The sequence below is a fragment of the Crocuta crocuta genome, unplaced genomic scaffold (assembly GCF_008692635.1).
Source record: "Crocuta crocuta isolate KB4526 unplaced genomic scaffold, BGI_CrCroc_1.0 scaffold170, whole genome shotgun sequence".
NCBI classification, from domain to species: Eukaryota; Metazoa; Chordata; class Mammalia; order Carnivora; family Hyaenidae; genus Crocuta; species Crocuta crocuta.
In genome coordinates, this window is record NW_027527853.1 from 6,265,828 (window position 1) to 6,293,652 (window position 27,825).

Genomic DNA, 27,825 nt, shown 5'->3' on the forward strand with positions numbered 1-27,825 from the left:
ACACATAATTTATTAACAGTATCTCAAGTAAACTGAAATTCATACCATCTCTATTAGTTCTTACAGTACCTGAAACTACCTCTTATCCATATGTGACCTGATAGCTGACTCACTGAATGACAGTAACAAGAAATTCAGCAGTTTAAAACCCTGGCTCCTTCAATTACTTGCTAGAAGCCCATGGGATTCCATTAAATAAATTCGCTGAATCTGTTTTTTTATCTACAAAATAAGAACAATATCTAACTGCGCAGAGCTTTTGAGTCGTTTAATAAAATAGCATAGGCAAAGTGACAAAGTGGCAAATAGTGGGAGTCTGTTAGCAAATGACAGCTATTGATATCACTTAATATTATTAACAAAGTAACATTACAAAATAAAGTAAATTTTACTTGGTAGATTCTCTAGTAAAGGTTTCTCCCAGGAGTCATCCTTTGTCATCCCTAGTAAATATCTTTCCCTTCTAAGTTTTATACTTCACTTAAAATATGATTACTTTTGAGGGTAACTGTTATCTTCAACTCTACACAGAAGTTTGAGTTAATGTTTACTTGAGAATAACAATAAAGAACAAAGCTAATACAAATTTAACTTGAAAGTAATCTAAGGGGATGTCTAGCTGGCTCAGTTGGTAGAACATAATCTCAGGGTCCTGACTTCAAGGCCCACATTCGTGGGCATAGAGCCTCCAAAAAAAAAAAAAAAAGAAAGAAAGAAAGAAAAGAAATAATCTAAGCATATACCAATAATCTATTAAAACATAGCAGAGGTGACTACACTAAAGGTAACCAGACTTGATCAGTTAAAATCAACTTTAAGACAAAAATTATTATAAACAAAGAAGGGCATTTTATAACGGTAAAAGGGACAATCTACCAGTAAGATAGCACACTTCAGAACATATATGCATCTAACAATAAAGCAAAAATGGACAAAACTGGAGAAACAGACAATTCAATAGTTGGAGACTTCAATATCCCACTTTCAATGAAGGATGCGTAAAAGATCAAGATGGAAATAGAGAAAATTTGAAAATACTATGAACCAACTAGATATTTACAGAACACTACACCTAATAACAGAATACTCTTTCTTCTCATGTGTACATGGAACGTTTGTCAGAATAAACCATGTTAGGGCATAAAACAAACCTTAATACATTTAAAAGGACAGAAATCTAAGTATGGTCTTGGATTAAAATGGAATAAAATTAGAAGTCAATAGCAGAAAGACATTGACAAGTTTATAAGTATGTGAAACTTAACACACTTCTCTAAATAATCAGTGAGTCAAAGAAGAAAGCTAAGCAGTGCTTAGATGGAAATTTACAGCTGTAAATGATCACCTTAAAGAAGAAGAAAGATCAAGAGAATGAGAAGACATGCTATGGAGTGGGAAAAAATATTTGCAGAAGACGTAACTTGGTAAAGGACTTTTGTCCACAATATACACACACTTAAAAATCGATAGTAAGAAAACAATCTTTAAAATGATCAAAAGAATTAACAGACATTTCACCAAAGATATAAGATTGCAAATAAATACATGAAAATATGCTCTATGTATCATTAGGGAATTGCAAATTGAAACAATGAGATACCACTAAACATCTATTAGAATGGCTAATATCCTAAACATTGTCAACACCAAATGCCAACTAGGATATAGAGCAACAGGAACTCATCATTGGTAAAAATGCAAAATTTCAGCCACTTTGAAAGATGGTTTGGGTTTCTTACAAAACTAAACATATTCCTACCATATGATCCAGCATTCATGCTCCTTGGTATTTACCTAAGTAAACTGAAAACCTGTGTCCACACAAAAACCTGCACATAGATGTTTACTATAGCTTTATTTAAAAAAATTTTTTTAAACATTTATTTTTGAGAGAGAGAGAGAGACAGAGACAGAGACAGAGCACATGTGGGGGAGGGGCAGAGAGAGAGAGGGAGAGACAATCCAAAGCAGGCTTCTGGCTGTCAGCACAATGCCTGATGTAGGCAGGGCTCAAACCCACAACCATGAGATCATAACCTGAGCCAAAGTCAGATGCTTAACTGACTGAGCCACCCGGGCACCCCTACTGTGGCTTTATTTTTTTTTAGAAATATATTTTTTTAAATATTTTTATTTATTTCTAGGAGAGAGAGAGAGACAGCGTGAGCAGGGGAGCGTCAGAGAGAGAGGGAGTCACAGACTCTGAAACAGGCTCCAGGCTCTGAGCTGGCAGTCAGCACAGAGCCCAACGCGGGGCTCGAACCCACGAACCGCGAGATCATGACCTAAGCAAAAGTCAGACGCTTAACCGACTAAGCCACCCAGGTGCCCCATGTGGCTTTATTTTTAATTGCCAAAATCTGGAAGCAAGCAAGATGTTCTTCAGTAGGTGACTGGATAAACTGTATATCTAGACAATGGAAAATAATTCAGTGCTAAAAAGAAATGAACTATCATGCCATGAAAGACATGGAGAAATTTTATATTTATTACTAAATGAAAGAAGCCAATCTAAAAACACTATATCCTGTATGATTACAGTTATATGGCATTCTGAAAAAGGTAAAAATATGGAGGCAGTACAAAGATCTGTAGTTACCAGCAAAAGAAAGAGGGAAAGATGAATATGTGGAGCAAAGAGGATTTTCAGGGGAATAAAAATATTATGTATTATACTATGATGGTGGATATATGTCATTATACATTTGTTTATACCCACAGAATATAAAACCATCAAGCAAATCCTAATGTAAACTATGGACTTTGGGTGATAATGAAGTGTTAACATAGGTTCACCAACTGTGACAGATGTATCACTTTGGAAGGATGTTGTAATGGAGAAAGCTATGCATAAGAGGCAGGGAATGTAAGGCTATCTCTACCTTCTTCTCAATTTTGCTGTGAACTTAAAATTTCTCTAAAAAATAAAGTCTACTAAAAAACCAAAAACTTAAACCAATAACCTACTTTAAGAAATCAGAAAGAGGGGCACTTGGATTGCTCAGTCAGTTAAGCATTTGACTTTGGCTCAGGTCACGATCTCATGGTTCCTAAGTTCAAGCCCTGCATCAGGCTCTGTGCTGACAGATCAGAGCCTGGAGCCTGCTTCAGATTCTGTGTCTCTCTCCCTCTGCCCACCTCATGCTGTCTCTCAAAAATAAATAAATGTTGAAAAAATTTTTTAAGAAACTAGGAAAGAAAAGCTAACTAAACCCAATAAATGGAAATAAATGATAATGGAAAAATGGAGAAAAATCAATGAAGCCAAAATATGGGTCTTTAAAAAGATCAACAAAACTGACAAACCTTTAGCTAGACTGCCCAAGAAAAAAGAAAAAGATTCAAATTACTAAAATCATGAATGCAAGAGGGGACATTAATATCAACCTTACAGAAATAAAAAGGATTATCAAGAAATATCTCAATTATATGCCAACAAATTAGATAATCTAGATGAAATGAACAGCTTCCCAAAAAGACACAAACTACTGAAAGTGACAATAAAAAATAGAAAATCTGAACAACACTATATATACAAGTGAAAAGAATGAACCAGTAATTCAAAAACTTCCTATAAAAAAAAGCCCAGGACCATATATGGCTTCACTGCCACCAAACATTTGAATTAATGACCAATCATTCATAAACTCGTCCCAAAAAAGGTTAAGAGATCACTTTCCGACTCATTCTATGAGGCCTGGATTATCCCAATACCAAAACCAGTGAACGCAATCACAAGAAAACCACAAATATCCATTATGAATATAGACAGAAAATTCCTCAACAAAATACTAGCAAACCAAATTCAGCAATATCTAAAATGTACTAGGAGTGCTTAGGTAGCTCAGGCAGTTAAGCATTCAACTCTTGATATCGGCTCAGGTCATGATCTCAGTTTGTGAGACTGAGTCTCATGTCAGAGTCAGCTTGGGATTTTCTCTTTCCTCTGTCTGTCCCTCCCCTGTTGCTCTCTTTCTCTCAAAATAAACAAAAAATAAAGAAATAAAATGTATTAAACACCACAATCAAGTGGAATTTTTCATGAAAAGTTGGTTTAACATATGAAAATCAATCACTGTATTATACCATAATAATAAAGGAAAAATAACACACGTCATCTCAATAGATGCAGAGAAAGTATTTACCCTTGCATGGTAAAAACACTCAACAAAAAAGGAATAGAAGAAACATTCTCAATTTGATGAAAGCCAGATGAAAAGCTCAGAGATAACATACTTAAGAGCAAAAGACTATTTTTCTCCTAAGATTATAAATAAGACAAGGATGTCTGTCCTAACAGAAGTACTGGGGGTTGCAGTCAGAGCAATTAGGCAAGAGAATAAAATAAAAGCAAACAGGCTGGAAAAGAAGAAGTAAAACTCTTCTATTCACAGATGACACGATCCTGTATATAGAGGATGGAAAGCAATCCACCTAAAAACGATCAGAACCATTAAACGAGTTCAGCATAGTTTTACAACATGAGACTGAAATACAAAAATCAATTTTATTTTGATACATCTGAATAAACCATCTGAAAATAAAATTAAGAAAATAATTCAATTTAACACAGCATCAGAAAGAGTGAAATACTTAGGAATAAATTTTATGAAGCAAAAGACCTGCATACCGAAAACTATAAAAACATTGTTGAAAGAAGTGAAAGAAAAAGAATCTAATGTGTAAGTCTCTAGTACTCTTGGGAATCAAGAACTCTGCCCTTGAGATACTCTCCTTTGAATTCTTCTGTTTGGCTAAACAAGAGTACTACCTGGTCTTAAACTTCATGGATATGCTTTAATAAAAGACAAACTTCTTCCAGATGGCATTCCCTTCATGTTTTAAAGCAATGCTTCTTAAATTTAACATGTACATAACTTATCTGATGATGTCATAAAAATGCAGCTTTGATTCAAACTGGGGATGGGTGGGAGGAGGGGCCAAGGTTCTTCATTCCTAACAGCTCTCAGATGATTCCAATGTTGCTTGTTCTCAGACCACACTTTTAGTAGTTTTTAATTGCATACATGCAACTGGCCTAACTCACTAGGAGAAAGAAACCCTAAGGTGGGTGGCAAATAGTGAGAGAAATGAGTCTGATGGATCTTTAAATTTTTCATAACCAAACACAAAATATTCCCTATCAATAATTAACACATATTTGCCACCATCTCTCCATTCTGGCCACCACTAAGTACGAGAAAAGACACAGATTTGGCAGCTAGCCAGTTAGACTGAGGCTAAATCCATACAAAACTTAAAAATACCTGCTGTACAGAGATCATCTCACAGAATGTTAACCATCACCCCTTCCTTCTCTACAGTTTTTCTCTTGCATTCCTTTGTCGAGCCAGTGTCTCTCACGTTTTGTTTGGAGACGAATGGTATAATTCCTGGCGACTAATCTATTAACTGGTCTACAGATAATTTGATGAAAAAGTAGTAAAAGTTTTGATCATAAACATTTCCCAAATTTGAAAAGATAATAACTTTCAAGAAAATTCTTGTAAGCCCTTAATTATTATGTTTCCAGGGTCACACATACTCTACAAGAATACTTAAGAGGGGACCGTTTATTTTGGCTAACAAACCTTCATATCCTAAGAGTGTTCACACTGGTTAAACATGTATTTTGTTATTATTATGTGTTAAATCTCAAATTTAAGAAAGAGAATCAATGCCTCAAAGGTTCATTAAAGAGTAAAAGTGATAAAAACACACTTAACTCAGAATGTCATAAATGATAAATGGTATAGTGAAAATAGTGTGAACTTAGAATGGACTCTAGCCAGTGAATTAAAATTAGTTTGCACAGGAGACCTCCTTGTTCCCATTGTACTGTAACACATTATTAAACAGGGACTGAAACATTATAAAATAGGGACAAGAAGCCACTGAAGCATTCACACAATTTTCAACCACTCCAGCCTGCAATCAAAGCCTGCATTATGAATTTAGTCACTGACAACAAAGATAAAAACTGTAGTCAAAGGAACTTTCAGCACACGTTAACAAAAACAGGCACAAATGGTCAATGCAAAATTAATCATGAATATGCTAAAAAAGAAAACAGGGGCGCCTGGGTGGCTCAGTCAGTTAAGCGGCCAACTTCGCCTCAGGTCATGATCTCGCGGTCCGTGGGTTCAAGCCCTGCGTCGGGCTCTGTGCTGACAGCTCAGAGCCTGGAACCTGTTTCAGATTTTGTGTTTCCCTCTCTCTCTGTCTGCACCTCCCCAGCTAATGCTCTGTCTCTGTCTCAAAAATAAATAAACGTTAAAAAAACAAATACAAAAAAACCCCAACTACAAGCTGCTGGCAAAATTCTATCATCAGATGACACTACTGGACAGTTTATGTTTGGTACACAGTAAAGAAGAAGAATAACTATTTCAGATGTATATTCTTAAATATTTGTTTTATGGCTGGAAGAAACCACTAGTGTTCCGAGTATGAATCAACTCATGGCATATACATAACATATAAATCAAGCCCATAACATGTAAATCAAGAAACATGCAACTTTTAACAGATTATCAGTGAAAACATGCAACAGAGTAGGGATTTTCTTTTAACCAACAATTATTTTTGAACCTTGACTTGAAAAGGTATACTGGGATCAGTATGGCCAAGCAAGAGCACTAGCATTAGCCATATGTGTAGCAAGGAAGAGTATGGCACCTGAAAGCCAATTCACACATGGCTTCATTTACAGACAACAGCTGACATCTACCAGTAAGCCTTCTATTCTCGAGTTAGTGTTAAAAACTGCATAGCAAATTGTGAATATAATTCAAACTACAGCCCTTGAGCAGGTATCTTCAGCATGTTATCTAGTCAGGAGAAAAGATGCTAATAAAAGCTATTCAAAGGAAGTATACAAACTTTTTTTCATAAAAATGATTGTTAAAAATTTCTATGATTATCTGTGGTTTACTCAAGTGGCAGATAGATCTCCATGACAAACAGTAGAGTGAATAGCTTGAACCTGTCATTTGAGGGCAAAATTCTTAAGGATATAAAGAGAAAATCATGATATAAATGCCTCAACAAAGTCTGACCATTCCAACATCTAGCCATTTTCTTTCCTTGTTGTAGAAAAAAATCAATGTCTTAGTATTAGGTATACCTAACAATCATATTCAATCATTACACTGGCCCTAAAAACTTACTTCTTAGAACTGAATACAACCAGGAGAGATTTAGCACTGCCACCTTCCAAAATGAAATATTCAGAGTCACTGTTGAGTGCCATTCATTTGTCAACTCAGTGCCTCACCTAACAACACTGTATGTAGTTTTCAGTAAGAATTCCCGCAATAATTTTTGTATCCATCTAAATATCTAAAACACCTAACAGAATCATCCTATACTTGCTACTCCCAAAAACCTATAGTTGAAAAGTGAGATTATTAGAAATAAAAAGTAGGAAAATAAATCACTTAACTTTGATTTCAGTGAGCTAGGTATCAGTGTGGTTAAAGAATACAGCAGTAATTCATTGCTTTTCATGATGCTTAAATTACTTAAGAGTACTGCTTTAATATTATTAGCTGACTCTTAACACAGGTTTGACCTGTGGGGCTCCACTTATAAGGAGATTTTCTGAGATTAATTCAGTATAGTACTGTAAATGTATTTTCTCTCATGATTTTCTTAACATTTGCTTTTCTCCAACTTACTTTATTGTAAGAATACAGTATATAGTACATATAAAATATGTGTGAATTGGCTGTTTATGCTAGCGGTAAGGCTATGAGTAGATAAGTATTAGGGGAATCAAAAGCTGTAGGTGAATTTTTGACTGCACAGTGTTAGTACCCCTAACGACTGTTCAAGAGTCAACTGTATAATGGAGACTTCTGGGTTAGTCTTTTGTCTTTATTTAAAATCCATGGTCTGAAAGACCCATCATGTGGTCCCCAAATTCTAAATGAGAAACACTACTTTCTCTACTACTTTCCTTTTTATAGAAGCTATTATTTCTTCCTATGAATTATGCTAGGGAAATTTTGTTTGCCCTTGTTATTAATCTTCTCACATTAGAAAAGCACTTCATTATCTGCATTTACATTGCCTAATTTTTTTTTTTAAAAAGAGAGTCTTATTTCAGTATGTATAGCCTCTAGAAAAAACAAATCTAATAATTGTCTCTAATTTCTTCTTAAAGCCTACTCCACTTGAAAGTCATTCCTTCTGTCTGACCTTCCCAGAACCCGAACTTCCTTCACATACCTCTTAATTACAGCCAAGGTGATATGAAAAATGTTTAACAACTGGTATAGTTTAAACACCACACGGAGACCAGTTCATAATCATGTGGCTGTAATGGAATGTGGTAACTAAATATCAGCCTTAGTTACATCTTCCTTTAAATAGTCTGTTCTACTTTTTTCAATGCTAGTCCCATTCTAAAAGATCTTTGCTTATTCCTTGCCTGCCCAAGTTGCAGAAAGAAGAAAATAGTTTTCATGGAGAATAACCACATAAATTGGTATTCCAAAGATGAGATTAACACTGTCTATTAAGCCTTTAACTTCCCTTTTATTCCTTAATAAAAGAATAAGTATTAGAAAGGATAAGTATTAGAAAGAACACATTACTGTCTTCTTCCTCATACATCAATGGTCTCCAAACAATAAGGCTCTTCTGGTCAGCTCTTTATTATAGTTTTGTTATTTGATTTTATCCAGAGTCAGATGTCCCAGTTTTTTATCCACTCAACCAAAATAAAAAAAAATTTAATACACAGACAAATGGGTGATTTGAGGATATATTAAGGATAATGTAAACTATTAGCAAAACAAATAACACTTAGGAGATAACAGAAAAGGAATAGAGAAATTTACAAAAAAGCAAAGAGATAGGTCACTTTTAAATAAACCTGAGATCATAGAGTTAAAAAACATCACATGTATCTTTGTTGTTTTTAATGATCTGCTTACCCAACTTTGGAAAAACTATTAAGTATTCAGCATTGCACTGAGGACATGCCACTCTGGCTGTACTGTTTCCTCTTTGTTTTTCATCTACCCAGCGCTGTAGACAAGCCTGGTGAACCCATTTTGTAGATCCTCTGCACCTGCATGGTCTCACCCATTCAGCTGTTCTATCATCTTCATCAGTGGCAAAGCACACCCAGCAACTTCTGTAAATTAAAGAGAAATAATGAGGTTATCTTTAAGACCCCAACCTCCTTCCACTGCAGCTCTCACTTAATGAGATGAACCTACTATGTTATAATACAGAACCTCCATTTTACATTCAAATACCAAGGTGACAAAACAATAGAGTTCCAGTAGGAGTTTCTTCTTTTTCTATTTTTCCTTGTATTCTTCTGCAGAATCCTGTTTTTTTGAAATTTGCTTTTATGTAATTCCCTCCATCTTTCTAATAATTCTTCACTTTCTCTTAAAAATCAGAGTGCAGGGGCGCCTGGGTGGCTGTCAGTTAAGCGGCCAACTTTGGCTCGGGTCATGATCTTGCGGTCTGTTGAGCTAGAGCTCCATGTCGGGCTCTGTGCTAACAGCTCAGAGCCTGGAGCCTGCTTCAGATTCTTTGTCTCCCTCTCTTTCTGACCCTCCCCCATTGAAGCTCTGTCTCTGTCTCAAAAATAAATAAACGTTAAAAAAAAATTAAAAAAAGAATCAGAGTGCAAAAAGACACCCTCAAGCTGCTTTTATTTTATATACACACACACATATATATAAATGTTTTATTTATTTCTGAGAGAGAGAAGAGAGAGAGAGAGAGACAGTATGGGCAAGGGAGGGTCAGAGAGATGGAGATACAGAATCTGAAGCAGGCTCCAGGCTCTGAGCTAGCTGTCAGCACAGAGCCCAACACGGGGCTCAAACTCACGTACCGTGAGATCATGACCTGAGCCGAAGTTGGTTGCTTAACCAACTGAGCCACCCAGGCGCCCCAAGCTGCTTTTGTTTTAGAAGACCCTAATAATTCTTTGGGGAGTGGTAAGCACAGAAATATGTGAAATTCAGTATTTTCCCCATTTCAACAACACTAAACCTCTTTAACTTGGAAAACTGAAGTACTATACAAATAATTTCACTATGGTCTCATTCAATTTTCAATGGAGGGGGAAAATTATTTCTCTTTCCAATAAAGAATGACTATGAGAAGAAAGATTATTCACTCTTTAAAAAAAAAAAGGTAAGAGATAAAGATATCAGGATAAATTGTTTCAGGATAGTCATATAGTAAATTTGGGCCTACATGTTTCAATTATGAGTAATTTTCTTTTGTTGTGGAATATTATATTTGAAATTTAGAAGTCTCAATTCTGAGATGTTTATATTAAAAATTCTATTGAGGGGTGCCTGGATGGCTCCGTCAGTTAAGTGTCCAACTTCTCAGGTCATGATCTCACGGTTTGTGAGTTCGAGCCCCGCATTGGGCTATGTGCTGACAGCTCAGAGCCTGGAGCCTGCTTGGGATTCTGTGTCTCAGTCTCTCTCTGTTCCTTCCCCACTTGTGTTCTGTCTCTGTCTATCAAAAATAAATAAATGTTAAAAAAAAATTTTTTTTTAAATTCTGTTGAGATGGTTAATTTTAAAACATATTCCAGGGGCGCCTGGGTGGCTTAAGCATCCAATTCTTAATTTCAGCTCAGGTCATGACCTTACTGGTCCCGGAGACTGAGCCCCCACATCAGGCTCTATGATGACAGCTAAGAGCCTCCTTTAAATTCTCTCTCTCTGCCCCTCCGCCACTCGCACGTGCTCTTTCCCTCAAAAATAATGGAAACTTAAAAAAGTTAAAAAAATTTTTTTTCCCTATTTTGCTTTTCTGAGAGAGAGAGAGAGTGCGCGCACATGTCCAAGTGGGAATGAGGGGCAGAGGGAGAGAATCCCAAGCAAGCTCCTTGCTCAGCAGGATTTTATCCCACAACTCTGGAATCATGACCTGAGCCAAAATCAGGACAAGGCTCAAGGGACTGAGCCACCCTGAAGCCCACCCCCCATTTTGCTTTTAAGAATACCTCATTACGGGGCGCCTGGGTGGCTTAGTCGGTTAAGCGTCCGACTTTCGCTTGGGTCATGATCTCACGGTTCGTGGGTTCGAGNACTCTTGATTTCAGCTCAGGTGACAATCTCATGGTTTGTGAGTTCAAACCCTGGGATGGAGCCTGCTTTGGATTCTCACTCTGCTCCTCCCCTACTTGTGCATATGCATGCTCATACTCTCAAAATAAACAAACTTAAAAAAAGTACTTCATGAAGTCTTTGTTCTTGTGGAATTAGGTTGTAATTATTTTTTTACCCAACTGACACAAATTGACACTGATTTTCATTAGGGCAAATACAGTTTAACTCCATGAGACCATTTACTTCTCCCCACCCCATTAAAGTATGTACAATTAAAAACTGCTAATTAGGGGCGCCTGGGTGGCTTAGTTGGTTAAGCGTCCGACTTCCGCTTAGGTCATGATCTCGCGGTTCGTGGGTTCGAGCCCCGAGTCGGGCTCTGTGCTGACTGCCAGCTCAGAGCCTGGAGCCTGTTTCAGAGTCTGTGTCTCCCTCTCTCTCTGACCCTTCCCTGCTCATGCTCTCTCTCTCCTAGAAATAAAAAACAAAAAAAAAAAACAAAAAAAAACAACCTGCTAATTAAAGCTTGTTATCTACTGGGTACTTTTCTTTAAAAATTTTAATGTTTATTCATTTTTGAGAGAGAGAGAGAAAAAAAAGGGAGAGAGAGAGAACATGTGTGAACACACACTAGCAGGGAAGGGACAGAGAGAGGAGACACAATCCAAAGCAGGCTTCAGACTCCAAGCTGTCAGCATAGATCCTGACATGGGGCTCAAACCCACAAACAGTGAGATCATGACCTGAGCTGAAGCTGGACACTTAACCAAATGAGCCACCCAGGTGTCCATCTATCTACTTTGTACTTTTCATTTAATTAAATGAATTGCTTCTGTCGGAACAACTAGCTTAACTCTGCTCAATGGAAAGACTATATAGTCAGGTACTGTAGATGCATGAGGTCTCCAGTCTCCAGTCCTTGTAGAACAACATATATTTTAAATGTGTGCTCCAATTAAAAACTTCCAATTAGAAGAGGTAAAAAAACAAAAAACAAAAACCCAACAACTTTCTTTCCTTTTTTTTTTTTTAAAGTAAGCTCCACATCCAAATGTGGGGCTTGAACTCATGACTCTTAGAACAAGATTTGCACACTCCACTGAGTGAGCCAGCCAGGCACCCCACAATAGGGGAAAAATACATAGCAACAACATCCAAAATTGTGACTTTATACTCAGCTTTCAAATTCAGAAAGGTTTCATACAACTGATATAAAAATGGGAGATATGCAGTGTTTGTTTGTTAAGCAAAATGACCCACCTCAGTCAAGCTGTCTCGGCTCTCATACTACCTTATGGTTATCTAAAAGTGTCCCTTCCTTCTCGCCATCTTTTAAATTTTATTGTGGGAAAATATACATAAAATTGACAACTTTTACCATTTTTAAGAGTATAATTTAGTAGTATGACGTACGTTCTAATTGTGCAACCATCATCACTGTCTGTGGTTTGACTGGGATATAACTATATAATTTACGAAGTTTTGCATAAATTTTAATTGACAAGTATGGAGCAAACAGACTTGGTAACTGCGGTGTTAGAATATATGTGCCCTGCAAATGAGGTGATTTTATATTTGTATACCTCTGGGAAATGAGATATATAGTTTTGATAACAAAACAGGCATAATACCTACAGACCTTCAGGTTCTTCTCTGAGCAGTAGATGTAGCTAAGTACATGTAGACCAGCATAATTAATCAGTATTAAGGTGAACTGAATAAACCCAATTCCAGTCACCAGGAAAAAAATAAAATGTAAAAATATATCTAATCAAAACAACCTTAGTACCAGGTTGAACAAAATGAAATTGCCTATATTCGTCTGTTCTTGACCTACATCAGTGACAATGTCATATTTCAATCTAATGCAAATACCTGTATAACTATATTCCCCATAAATTTTGGTTAGTATAAGTTTATTTTTCTTAAAAAATTTTTAAGTTTATTTATTTATTTTGAGAGAGAGCGAGCACATAAGTAGGGGAGGGGCAGAGAGAGAGAATCCCAAGCAGGCTCCATGCTGTCAGTGCAGAGTCTGACAGGGGGCTCATTCTCACTAACTGTGAGATCATGACCTGAACCAAGATCAAGAGTGGGATGTTCAAATAAATGACTGAGCCACCCAGGTGCCCCTTCCCTAAGATTTTATTATGAAAAATTTCAAATTTTCAGCTTTCAAAAAAAGCTGAAAAACTGTTCAGTGACTACCCATATCCTCAATATCTACATTCTATAATTCTTGTAATTTTGCTTTATATGTCCTTTACTACATATTCATTTATCAATCCATCTTTTTTTCTGATGCATTTCAATGTTGAGGCATCAGTATATTTCACCCCAATCACTTTTACAGTTTTACTTTTTAGAAGGTACTCAACTGACTTTTAAAGCAAGCACTTTCAGATGTTTTTCTTATTTCATAACTAAGGTAGATAAGGTAGTTAAACAGTGATTTATAGTGGAAACTCATTAGGAGTTAAGCCTAATAAGAATTGTTAACACAAATAACCTTGTTTTATTGTTTGATTCATAGTGATAGTATATAGTCTACAAATTTGAGTTTTGAAGCTAAGGCTCAATACAGATTAACTGAAATTATCTTACAGAGGAGGTAATAAAAGAAACCTTACTGATACCAATACTCTCAAAAAGTTTGCCTGAATTTCAACACCTACCAATTTACCACATCCATTTTCTCTTTATTTCAACTGTTACAGAATTAATCTGATGGCGGTCATTTGAGATTAAATAATAAACTTCTGATAACACTACCTCACTTCATCTAAAAATTATAGTTTAGATACAGATAAATATGAAATGGAAATTTCTAACAATAGCATAGACGTTGCCAACAACATTTACTGAGTATTAACCGGGTCCATGTGGTTGCACAAACAAAATTAATGGAAGAGTTTATCTATTTGGAAAATCCTGTAAGTTAATTGGGGTCACATCCAATAAACAGAAGAGATTTAAGGTTCCAGTGAAGTTACCATAGGTATACCTTAAGAAAAAACTGAAGGATCAATCTGGATAGATCAGAGAAGGCTTCAGAGAAGAGTGATAGTAGAAATTAGCAAAGGCAGGGACAAGTGATTACAGAGATTCTTGAAACGAAGTTTCCTGACCAGCAGATTCAAGACCACTTGGGAACCTGCAAATTCTCTGGTTCCACCCCAAAGCTAGTTAATCCGAAACTCTGCAGAAGGGCCTTGAATTCTCTGAATGGGATCCTGAGATAAAATTTGAGAACTGTTGGTACAGAAAAATGGCAGGTAGGAAAAAAATAACAGGTAGAAAGACTGGTGAAAGCAAACCATTATGGAGACATTTACTAGATTTGCTTAAGTCAGAAATAAGTGCTTTTTTCATATAAATAACAGTATAGAACTATGCATGCTGACAGCACCCTTGCAACCATGGTGAATTCTTAAAAACCTGCCGGACTTTCTATAAGAAGTGTTGCAAGCACCAACTCTGTGAAGTGACACAATACAAGGGGAAGGCAAAGATTATGTCCAGGAAAAGTGGCGTTATGACAGGAAGGAGAATGGCTATGGTGGGCAGACTAAGCTGATTTTCTGGAAAAAGGCTAAAACTACAAAGAAGATTGTGCTGAGGCTTTAATGTGTTGAGCCCAACTGCAGACCTAAGAGAATGCTGGCTATTGAGAGGCAAGCATTCTGAACTGGGAGAAGACAAGAGAAAGGGCCACATGGTCCAGTTCTATGCTTCATATTTTATTAGGAAGACAATAAAATCTTGAGGTTATGTTCATTTAAAAAAAAAGTTAACACTACAGAAAATGTTAATTTCTAAAGAATTTATTAATTGATTTACAACCTTACTACATAGGAGTTTAATCTATTTCATTTGGAAAGAACATTAGTCTGTTTGAAGGGCCAAGCACATGGGAAATTAACTTAAAGCATATAAAAAAGATGGCTACATGAATGTTTTTAGGCAAACAGCATATATTATATAAGATAGAGTTACTCGTCTTCAGGGCTGGAAAAAAGGGGAGGGAACAAAATATGAATGTGCATGAATCCTTTCCTCATTTTTTAAAAACTTCTGATAGACTGACCAGGAACAACAGCTGAGTAGGTCTTATAATTATGCTTTCCCTCTTTGATTACCCATAACCTAACTCCCTTTTTGGTGAAATCTATTTCAGCTATTTATTCTCTAGTTCTCTGCCTTAATTTAGGGAGAAAGGAGGATTAAAAATGATGGGTTTACAGTTTCTCAAGATCTTAGAATGAGAGAGTAGAAGCTTGTGGTTTAATGTACAGCACAATTTCTCTTCTTTCTAAGGAACAAACAGTATTCCATACTTTCTATGGAATACCACCCTTCCCTCTAACATCAGTCCTGTATGTGGTTTAGGCAGTTAGTCCTCCCCCATCCCCAGCTCCAGGAAAAGTAATCCTTAGACTGGTTTAAGGGTGTGTCTTACCTACAAATTATAGTGCTTGGAAGACTGAGCCCATGAAGCTGGTTTAATCAGAGTGAATCTCAGAATTTTTGCTGAGAAAACTGGTACACAGGCTTTCTCTTTTCTACAGAGCTTTAAGGCAGGAAAGTGTGAAGCTAAATGAAGGTATAATGGTATTACTGACAGGAGAACCACCATGTGCAGCCTAAAGAAACCAGAGGAAGCTGAAAGATGGAAACTGATGGCTTTGAGACATGGATCAAGCTGTACTTAAAGCTAAATATACTCCTGCCCTGTTCACTTACATAAACCTAGAGGTGTGTGTGTGTATGTTTTAAGTTTAACCAGTTTGGGGTAGATTTCCCAACATGTGCAACTCAAACAATTTTGATAGTGTGAAAAATCAGATATAAGAGATGGCCTCAGAACAATCATAGGATATAAACTCCAAATAGCTTTTACAAATACACACAATATTTTTTGTCAACAGCTTTGTTTCCCACTGTCCAGAACTTGAACAGACAAGCCTTAAATACACCTAATTTCTACTGCAAGTACTCTGAATCTTGCAAGCTTTTCTATTTCTTACACTGGGCAAAGTGTGTTCTCAATTTTGCTACTGGATCAGGTCTTTTCTTAGATAAACACAGATAAAAAAGAGAAAACCCAACATTTTGAAAAAAATTTTTTACTGATGATGCCATAATATTTACATTCAGGGTCAATTTAACAATTCTACTTTAATTCAAGTTATTACAATTTTAATGTTATGACTTATGGGATCCATTTTGAATATCCTAAAAAGTGAGAATAACTGGCTATTTCCCATTTCAAAGGACAAAGCCAAAAATTTTTCATAGTCCATACCTTAGAAGAGGTTGTAATTTCAGACAAAACTCTAAGTTTCTCTTTAAGTCATTCTCTGCCCACCTTCAATCCTCCAATCTCTTAGTAGTGTTCAAGGGGCGCCTGGTGGCTCAGTCAGTTAAGCATCTGACTTCGACTCAGGTCATGATCTCACGCTTCCTGGGTTTGAGCCCCGCGTCGGGCTCTGTAAGGACAGCTAGCTCAGAGCCTGGAACCCGTTTCAGATTCTGTGTCTCCCTCTCTCTCTGACCCTCCCCTGCTCATGCTGGGTCTCTCTCTCTCTCAGAAATAAATAAAACAAAAAAAAAAAATTAAAAAAAGAAAGCAGTGATCAATCTGATGCAGAAACATCATTTGAGAATTTACTAGAAATGCAAATTCTCAGGTCCCACCCAAGACCAAAAGAATCAGAAACGGGGGAGGGACCTGATGCTGTCTCTCTCAAAATAAACTTAAAAATTTTTTTTAATTTAAAATTTTTTACTGTGGCAAAATACACATAAAATATATCATCTTAACTATTAAATTTTTTTAAATGTTTATTTGAGAGAGAGAGAGAGAGAGAGAGAGAGAGAGAGAGAGAAAACGTGAGAAGGGGAGGGGCAGAGAGAGGGAGACAGAATTGGAAGAAGGCTCCAGGCTCTGAGCTGTCAGCAGAGCCCAAGGTGGGGCTCAAGCTCATGGGCCACAAGATCATGACCTGAGCAGAAGTTGGAAGCTTACTGACTGAGCCACCCACGTGCCCCACTATTTTTGTTTGTTTTTGAGGTGGGAAGGAGATGGGTGGAGGGAGACAGAGAGGGAATCTTAAGCAGGTTCCATGCTCAGCACGTTGTCTGATACATGAGGCTCAATTCCATGACCCGGGGATCATGACCTGAGCCAAAATCAAGAGTTGAATGCTCAACAGCCTGAGCTACCCAGGCACCCCACCATATTAACCTTTTTAAGTGTATAATTTAGTGGTATTAAATACATTCACAATGTTGTACAATCATCACCACTCATCTTACAGCTCTCTTCATGTTGTAAAACTGAAACTCTATACCTATTAAACAACTCCCTAACTGTCCTTTCCCCTGCCCCTGACAACCACCATTATAATGTCTTTATGGTTTTGAGTATTCTAAGTACCTGATGTAAGTGGAATCATCCAGTATTTGTCTTTGAATGGCTTACTTCCCTTAGCATAATGTCCTCAAAGTTCATCCATCCCATAACACACTGCAGAATATCCTTCCTTTTAAAGGCTGAATAATATTCCATTGTATGTGTATATACCACATTTTGCTTATCTATTCATTGTTTGATACTTGGGTTGCTTCCATATTTAGCTACTGTGAATAAATAACACTGCCATGAACATGGATGTATAAATATTTGAGACCCTGCTTTCAATTCTTTGAGATATACACCCAGAAGTGGCACTGTTGAATCATATTGTATTCATTTTTAATTTTTTGAGGAACTGCTGACATTCTAACAAGCCCTACAGGTGGTCACGATATCTACGATTTGAGAATCTCTGTTATAGCCATTCTTCTTTTCCCTTCTTTATTCTCTTTTTAAGTCTCAAATACTGTATTCACCATAATATGGAAATGAAATTTCATTTTACAGTCAACGTAAAAAATTTTAAATTATTTGGTTTTTAATTTAAACAATAAGTAAAATGCTTAAGATTTTTTGCTTCTCTTAAGGAAAAGAGGTAGCTTAATGTGGGGAAAAGACCATGCAATTTCAGGATGTTCTAACTGAGTAAAGAACTTGGGATATGGGGCCAGACTGCTCAGTTCAAACCCCTACTCACCACTTATTATAGGTGTAGCGACAGAATCTCTTGTATTGGAAAGCAGGGGTTCTTAATCTGGGGTACATGAAAATTTACCCCAGAAAATTTGGATGGGGAAGGAAATTACAACTTCACTTTTACTAACCTCTAAATAAAATTTAATTTTCCGCCAATGACGAATGTAAGCAAGCCATAGTAATATTAACAGCAGAGCAATTAGAAATTAGTATAGTGACCAGAAATTTTCATATTACTTTACAGCTAGCTGTGCAGATCCCAAAATAACATTTAGCTCATTGCTAATTTGAATGTAGTTATCAGACCAACCAATACATCTTGTATTTTAAGGTATAATATAAAGCTCATATTACTATATCAGATTTTTAATATGTTGATTGGTTTCATTTCTTTTTTTCTTTTTTTGGGTTTATTTTGAAAGAGAGAGGGCAAGTGAGGGAAGGGCAGAGAGAGAGAAATGCGAGCAGGCTCCAAACTGCCAGTGCAGAGCCCGATACAAAGCTCGGACTTACCAAAGGTGAGATCATGACCTGAGCTGAAATGAAAAGTTGGACATTTAACTGACTGAGCCACCCAGGTGCCCCTCATTTCTGATCCTATATATTTTGTTTTCTTCTTTCAAAACATTCTGAGCAGGAACCCACAGGTTTAACCAGTCTGCCAAAGGAATGATGAGCATTAAAAAGGTTTAATGTTAAGATCTCCTATTGTAAAAGACTGAACAAGAGATCATGAAACTACCTAAGCATTGCCTGCCATATATATTACTACCAACGAACACTAGTAATAATGGTACTGAAAAAGAGAAGAATGGTGCCTGGCTGGGGTGCCTGAGTGGCTCAGCTGGTTAAGTGTCTGACTCTTGGTTTTGGCTCAGGTCATGATCTCAAGGTTCCTAGAATGGAGCCCCGGACTGGGCTTTGCACTGATAGCACGGAGCCTGCTTGGAGGAATTCTTTCTCTTCCTCTCTTCCCCTCCCCTGCTTGAGCTCTATCCCTCCCTCTCTAAAAATAAATAAATAAACTTAAAAACGATGAGAAAGATGGTGTCAACTTTACATCTATGGCTAGATTTTATGGATGCACTTTGTTACCTAAATTAACATATAAACCAATTCTGTGTGGCACTCTGGTATTCAGTGGAAGAAGTCCTGGATTCCTAATCACTCCCCCAAGTTTTCAACAGGCCACCACCACTGCTTAAGATATTCATTCAAACACTCTCAATTTTCTTTCACCCTTCTTTTCCTTCCATTAGTGTTTTAATTTTTTTTAATGTTTATTTTTAAGAGAGACAGAGGATGAGCGAGGGAGGGGCAGGGAGAGAGAGGGAGACACAGAATCCGAAGCAGGCTCCAGGCACTGAGCTTTCTGCACAGAACCTGACGTGGGGCCCAAACCCACCAACCATGAGATCATGACCTGAGGCAAAGTTGGACTCTTAACTAACCGAGCCATCCAGGCTTCCCATCCTTCCACTAGCTTTTTAAATGCCTCCTGCTTGCTATGTACACACTATTTACTTCCACACATTCCCACCTGGCAAGTTGGGGCATATTACTTTACAAAGTAAAGGGAAACCTGGGAATTATCACAACTGGCTCAGAGGTTAAAGAACAAACCACTATTACCACAATATGAAGACAAGAAAAAAATAATGAATCTAAAGATTGTTATTCTTTAAGATAAATGTATAGCCTCAATGTATTGGTAATATCACTAAATCTGTATATATAACATGCTACCCTTTACAAAAGATTATTTTATACTACATGATTTTAAAACTAACTTTTTTCCAGGTACAAATCCTAACAGTAAACTTTATAAACTGTTCAAAGAATACATGGCTAGTTTGTCTAAAACCTAAGATTATTCAAAATCTCCTCTTAAATCAACTTGAGTATCACTAAGTACATTTATAATTTGATGCCACAAGGACTACATTAAGTGTCAAGAAAAGATGTTACAGTGTGAGTAATAAGTTATATAGAAAAGTGAGGATGACAGTAAGAAGCACAAGGCAAAAACAGCTGAGATGGTTTCATGAAAAGGAGGTAACTATAGATGAGAATTCAAGCTGGATTGGGGAATGAAAAGAATAAGCGTATTCAAAGTAAGAAAAATTGCATAAACAAGCTTAAGAGACAGAAATGAGCATGTGATCATGGACAGTAAGAAGACCAACATAGTTGGAGCAAAGCTAGACATTATAAACTAGTTAGGAAAGGATGGATGACAAAGACAAGCTCACTTCATAGTACTCATTTGTGACTCATCCACTGTTTATATGATTATTTTTTAAAAGCATATGGGAAAAATAAGGGAGGAAACTTTATCAATAAAAGTTTCTCAACAGTACATAAATTTACTAAATAAGATAGGTATTGTTATCTAATAAAACTGTCAGTAAAATCTATCTTTATGGACTCAAATTGCAGGTGTTTATCTTGAATTATTAGAAAGATCTGGGAAATCAGAAGCTCCTGCCTTAGAGATCACTTTGCTTAAAACTGGAGTGTAGCAAAACAGAAGAATTCCAGGAGGTAGGAGAGAGAACAGTGAAACAAGCTTTACATTGCTGCTGTTGTATTATATATGGTGCCTCAACAATGTATTTGCAGGACTGTTTTAAGTAAGGAGAACAAGCAGTCCTTAATTCAGAACATGCTTTAGAGATCCATACTCTGGTTAATGCAAGGAATGCCCCACTTAGCAATGGAAAAATGCACACTGCTTTGTCTCAGGATTAAAAGTGTCACACCTCATGTATTCTGGAACAGGAACTATCCCATCAAGAAGACTAAAAATCCCTTTGTATGTCTGTTCACTCAAGTGGAATGGAAGTTAAAGTATCAGGATTCATCAAAAAGGTAAAACCACAATCACAACACATTACCAAGGAGTAAAACTGAAGGGAAATAAACTACAATGAAAGCAATCAAGCATATATTCATGCCATCCCCTTTGTTTCTGATCTTCATAAACTCTGCAAGAGCAATTATTTCCATCTTAAATAAACAAGGAAACAAAAGACTAAAAAGGCTAAGTAATCTACTCAAAGCTTCACAGAGAGGCACGGATGCAACCTAGGCCTCAATTCCAACACTGACTTTTTTCACTGCACCATGCTGCCATATGTGTAGTGAATTCTGAGAAAATTTTCCATTTCTTACTTATAAAAAATTATAGCCAGTACAAGAAATTGTTTCATTTTTTCTAAGGTACTTTTAACCAGCCAAAACGAGCTTTCACCAGAGATCTAAACTCCTTCCAGTCTATTTCACTGTGCCATTTAAATATTATCATCTCTCATCAACTTATGAAGAGCTGAGAGTTATGTATGTGTGACATGTAAAGGATTGCTACAGAGTCTGCAGAAGAGGGGGAAAATACCTCTCGCTAAAACGGTCAGAAAAGCTTTATAAATGAGGCAGAACCTAAAATGGGTGTTGAATAACCGGCGGTCCTTTGAAAGATGTTAAAAAGAACATCTTGTGTTCAGAAGACAGTGAGCAAATCAGTTTGGCCTTGGCAACAAACATGTATATACTCATTATTTTTTTTTCTTTTTAAATAGGCTTCATGCTCAGTGATGCCCCAATACAGGACTTCAACTCATGATCATGAGATCGAGATCTGATCTGAGATCAAGTAGGACACTTAACCGACTGAGCCACTCAGGTGTCCTTGTACATACTCATTCTTGAAGAGAAGCAAAGCTTTAAAAAGGTAGTTGGTGCCAGCCATACACTCAGTGTCTTAAACATAATAGGGAGCACAATATATATGATTATGAAAGGTCTTGAAGGCCAGGCTAAATCATTTGAACTTAAGCTTAATAAACAATAAAATACAGAAGGTTTTGAGCAAATGAATTGATTCTTTAAATGGTGCTTCTGCAAAGATTATTCTAAGCACTGATATGTCATAAACAATGAAAAGAAAGACACAGATTCAATAATGTCTCCAATGTATCAGGCCTTTGTGGGATAGGCAATAGTTTCCATCCTCAATGAACTTCCAGTTAAACATACATGGTGGTGGCAGTATCAGGTATGTGTGGAAGGCTCTAAGACTGGGATAGGTGGGTTAACAAAATTACAATATGATGTGATTTTCTGTAATAAATGCACAAAGTTTCTATGGAAACACAGGAAGGAGTAAACTCACTCTGTCTGAAGGAGTTGTGCAATGCTTCAAGGTGATATTTGAGCTGAATTCTAAAGAAGGGTAAGAGTTAGCAAGGTGTTAAAAGCAAGGAAGTCATCTAAAACAAAAATAAGGAAATGACATATTCAGAGGAAAATGTAGTGGAAAGCAGAAGAGTATGATTAAGGTAGGTTGAGCCTGAATTACATTAATAGATCTAAACCCTTTCACTAGGGTCTTTATATTTTATCCCCACAGATGATGTAGACTGGCAGGTTTTGAAGCATGGAAATGATGTGATTATAATTATGCCTTGGCCAATTCTGGTACCATTCTAAGTCAAACTGGAAGAGAAAAAGTAGAGCCAGAGAAAGAATCTACAGTATTTAATGAGTGAATTTGGAGAGAAAAAAGCAAAAAAGAAAAAAAAGGAAAAGAAAAAAATGGGGGACTAGAAGGATGGGGTCTAATCAAAGACCAAAAATTGAGAAGAAAAGTAAAAGCCAGGGAAATATCAGTTTAGTTTTAGATACATTAAGGCGCTAGTAATACCATGTATATACAAATGGAAATACCTATTTTGGCTAGCTAGGAAAGAGACACTAAAAGTGGGAAAGCAGTCAGGAATAAAGACACACATCTGGGAGCCATTCAAATACAAGTGAAAGTGAGATAGTAAGTGGGTACACTGAAGAGAAGAATAGTAAGTGCTTAGGCTTAAACTATACTTATGTGATTGAAGGGAGAAAAGGTAAGATAATATATGAGGGGGAAAAAAAGCAAAAGATAGAGAAATAGTATGGTGTAATAGAATATAATTTCAAGAAGTTAGGGGGTGGTGGTCATCAGTTTCATCTTCATTACATATATATCAAGGACATGATGACCAAGTAAAAAAGGTATTAGATTTCCTAAGTAAGTCAAATTATAAGGAGAGCTAATAGAAAATAAGGACCTAAGTATATCATAAACAGGGGAATGGATTAAGAAAAAAAGAATATGTCAATTCACTGAATATATATATTCTCTTTAATTGCTGGGTATCACAGAATTCAAAACAGTATTTATAAAAGCAAACTGTATACTGATATGGTCAAATTTTAGCAATAAAATCATAAATTATATATGATATGTATAAAAGCATTAAACAAAGGAGCCTGGAAGAATATAAACCCATTTATGAAAGTGAAACGGGGATGGAGAGAAGATATGGGACTGATGTGAGCGGTCAAAGGGGATTTTTTCTGTAATGTTTCCACTTTTAACATACAGATGGAAGCAAATATAACTAATTGCTATGGTTTTTAATTCCAGGTATTGTTCTGTAATTGTCAAAATGGGACAGAGATGTGACTGATGAAGAGATGCCAAATGACACAGAAAATGAGAAACTGCTTTAATGCAAAGTAAGAGATGATTATGCAAATCTGAAAATAATATGGCATGTTCCTATCAGAATAGTCTACATCTTCTAAAGGGACGTACACCTGTGGTTGATAACACTTTCAGAAAGAGGATTCTAATTCACTTTTCAACTGCAGGAAAGGGAACAGATTATTCTCCTCGCTCTCCCTCCCATCTGACTGTTTTGGACACTAAGTGTCTGGCCTACTCACCAGGTGCAAGTAAGTGATGTAAAACGACCTCAATGAATTCCTGAGTATTACTGTGAGACTGGGTATACGTAAGTCAAGTTTCCAGAAGGATCACTCAGCAGGCCCAGCCTTCAAATACAAGGTCCATTCTTGTAGTTTGTTACAATATTCTTTGTACTCTCTATACATTTAATCCTAATTTTGAGAAACATTAGGAAAAATCAAGAAAACAGATGGTGACAGAGTAGTGATATAAAGGGTAAGAGTTTATAAATGTTTATAATTTCAAGGCAATGATTTGTGATCCTAAATCATTGATGATACACCCCCTTTCCCACTACTCTCAAAAATGGTTTACCCACAACAATTTAATTTTTTAATGGGTTTTAAAATTTACTTTTGAGACAGAGAGAGGACAAGCAGAGGAGGGACAGAGAGACAGGGGGACAAAGGATACCAAGCAGGCTCTGTGCAGACAGCAGAGCCCGATGTGGGGTGAACAGTGAGATCATGACCTAAGCAGAAGTCTGACGTTTAACCGACTGAGCTATCTAGGCATCCCTACCCACAGCAATTTAAAAGGTGCAAATAATGAATTTACATAGCACAGTTGCTTACTGTTACTAAAGTGAAAGGCAATCAAAATATCTATATACTCTTTCCACCTACAAACACTGCACTAAAATTTATCAAGATAAATAATTGCTAAACTAAATTTATTCACAAAGGACAAAGCGATTCAACTTCAGCTATTAGTAAGCTGCCATTAGTTTAAACACCTTGGAAGACTAAGTAGTATAAACTGAATATATCACCTATGTTACAATGAAACACAATCTTCATTTCACAGGTTATTGGAACACAAACCTCACTAGAATTTAGGCTCTGTCTTAGGATTTTGGTTACGTTCACTGCCAAGGACTTAAAATGGTACCGGGTATATGTAGGCACTCAATATTTACTATATAAATTCAATAAATACAAATACTTAATTCACTATCAAATACCTAACTCGACCTACGGCCAAAAGAACAAGTAAAACACATTTCCTTAAGTCTTCTCAAGGATAAAATATGCATCAGAAAAACAAACATACAGGCAGATTTCTAAGCTAAATTCTGTCCCTCAAAAACTGCCACCCAAAAACCAATTATGAGCCTTAATAGGTTGACATATTTCAATCTGTTGGGCCTGTCAGTATTCCTCAAATGAATCAATCAAGTATCTTTGTGTTCAACTTGTATGCAGGGCCTGTCTAGGCTGAGATGACAAATATGAAGGAGATAGGGGGAAAGTGCCACAATGGTTGGCTATAGGAGAATCTTACGTACTTTCTGTGTGCCTAACACAAATAGCGTTTTATTGTTTTATAAAGTGCTTACACGTGTTCTCATTTGATAAAATCCTGTGAGGTGGGGCATTTCTCATTTTACAAATGAGGATGGATAGCCTCAGAATTTAGGTGCAAAAATTCACATGGCTATTAAGCGGCAAAATGAAAATTTCAATATTGCTGTCTCTAAAGCCCAAACTTTTCTAACGAATCCCTACGCTTATCATGAAATAATCCCTTTGGGTTTAGGGTAGTGGTTTTCAACCACATCAGAAACATCTGGAAGGCTTTTGAAAATATAGACACCCAGGCCCCATCCTCCAGAAATGTGTGGTCTGATTGGTCTTGAGTACAGCTAGGCATCCATCCATAGTTTAAAATGCTCTCCAGGTGATTCTAATGTGAAGCTTGGTTGCAAACTACTGACTGAGATAATAAAGTCTTTGTCATCTTAAGAATAAAGATGAAGATTAGCAAAGATTACAGCATCTTCAATAAACGGAATCAGAATTCCCAAGTTTACGTTGAGAAGTTCTAAATGCCTTATGAGCACTCCTTGGCTTTTTACTTCTATGGAACACTCTAAAGAGTATACGAAAGCCAGGTCACTTATACACACGCAAATCTTTCTTAAAGTCACCTATGTAAGAGTGAAAGCAGCAGACATTCAAAGGAAAACAAAAATTAAGTAGAACATATCCTGCACCAGAATAGGTCTCACTTGATTGGATCTAGCAGGGGACAGAGGTGGTCTACTCTGAGCATATTTTAGTAGTCCTATGCAGTTTGCCGGCATGCTGAATTATAATGGAGGGAAAACCTGCTAACTTATCAGACCTTGAGACAACTGGGGAAGATGACACAAAAGCTCATGCATTTGTTCATAAAACAGATATTTACTGATGACCTGAGTACGAGGCTCTGTTCTAGAATTTAAGATAAATGAGAAAGTTTCTGGCTTCTAGCTTATAAAACTCCTTACATTAAGAAGGGGTTAGGCAATACAACCTGACCTGAATGCTGACCTTAAACATGGGCTGAATTAACCACTGGGTCATCCCAACTGAGTAAGTCTGTAACGTGATATTTATCAATTTTGATGTCTCAAAATTCTAACCTCCAAAGGAAATAAATGTCTGTTCTGTCACTCTGAAAGGAGATGTAGTGTTGGGTGATTTGTGTTCTGAGTGTGGCTGATCCAAACAGCCTTTAACTGGGTATAATCTCAGTTAACGGAGGCCTTTCATTTAAGGTCTTTCAGCTGGACCTTTACTCTGTACAAAGAACTGTACCACCTGCTTAACAGGGTGGCAAGTGGTGTGACAAGTGTAAGCAACCACAAACATTATGCATTAACCTGTAAAATTCCAGGATTTTAAGACCTGGCTAGGGAGAAAGGTGTGTTGAGTCTCCAAAAACTCATGGAAGAACCCATGAACTAGAATTTGAACAGCAGAGGGCGGTGCAATCGACTTCACAGAAGAGTTTTACTGGCTGGAGCCCCCCAAGAATGGGCAACGGACCCCAGTATAAAATGAAACCTTCTTAGTGAACTCAATGAATCATGAAATATGCTAACCGTTCAGTGTTGTGTTCGTGTGGCTGCTTCCCATAACCTCTACTCTAACTGTTAAAGCTCCCTTGCGGATACTCTTGCCCTTAGAGTTTGGGGCTGAGGATGGGATGCGGGAAAGGAGGACTAAAATCAGACTATCAGGTTTCCCAAAAGAACGCTTACTTACCCTTGGTTTTTGGAAAGAGTCTTAAAACCATAGGGGATCATTTCCCCGAAAGATAGTCTGGTTGTTCTTGCCAGTGACATCGCTGACAAACACGTTACAACATAGAGTTGGGAGGGGGGAGGGGAGGAGTGTAAGAAACAGAAACTAATTCCGTGGGTTAATCCAAACCCCTCTCACTTGAAAAGGGCGTTCCAACAAAACTCGACGCCACCGCCTAAGTTTCGCTGTAAGTCTACGCACCCGAACCGCCCGCTCTGTCCTCCCCCAGCACGGACTCCAAACTTTCTGCCCCTCACACGGACCCCCGGCCGTGGAACTCCTCCCGGGACGCCGGGCTCCGCTTACGGAGAGCCTCGAGGCCGGGCGCGGGCAGGACCAGCGCCCGACGAGGGTCTGCGGCTCGCGTTCTCCCCCAAAGCTGCCCGTACCTGTCTAGCATCTGCTGTAGGGCTTGGTCCGGCATCTTTCGCGGAGCCGGCGCCCTCGGCCCTCCCCAGTGGACCTGGTCAGGGCCGGGCCCAGGGACAATAGCACTGAGAGGCGGCGGAGTAGGCCTCAGTCCGGCGGCAGCCGCGAACCCGCCGCCCAACCTCCCGGGGTGGCTCCGCGAGCCCGGAGGCGGTGGTGCGCGTCCTGCGGGCGTCCGGAGGAGGCGGTGGAGAGCGAGGAGGAGGAGCCTGGGGCGGGGAGGCGGCAATCGCGGCCCGGGTTCCTGCCCGTCGGCCCAGGGTTCCGGTCCATGGACCGCGGGCGCCGAGTTGCTGCTGGCGGAGGAGCTACCTCTGTGAG

The 27,825-nt window shown here is 37.6% G+C and overlaps 1 protein-coding gene across 1 annotated transcript in view; it reads right to left on the minus strand.

Moving 5' to 3' along the window:
• The window catches only part of MARCHF5 (membrane associated ring-CH-type finger 5), a 54,102-nt gene extending 26,294 nt beyond the window's left edge, over nt 1-27,808 (minus strand). Inside the window, exons 1-2 of the mRNA XM_077779859.1 lie at nt 27,465-27,808; nt 8,943-9,145 (exon numbers count right to left, since the gene is read on the minus strand). Of these exons, the coding sequence (XP_077635985.1) occupies nt 8,943-9,145; nt 27,465-27,499 (238 nt within the window). The 5' untranslated portion in view covers nt 27,500-27,808. The remainder of the gene's footprint in view (nt 1-8,942; nt 9,146-27,464) is intronic.
• Between the last annotated feature and the right edge of the window lie 17 nt (nt 27,809-27,825).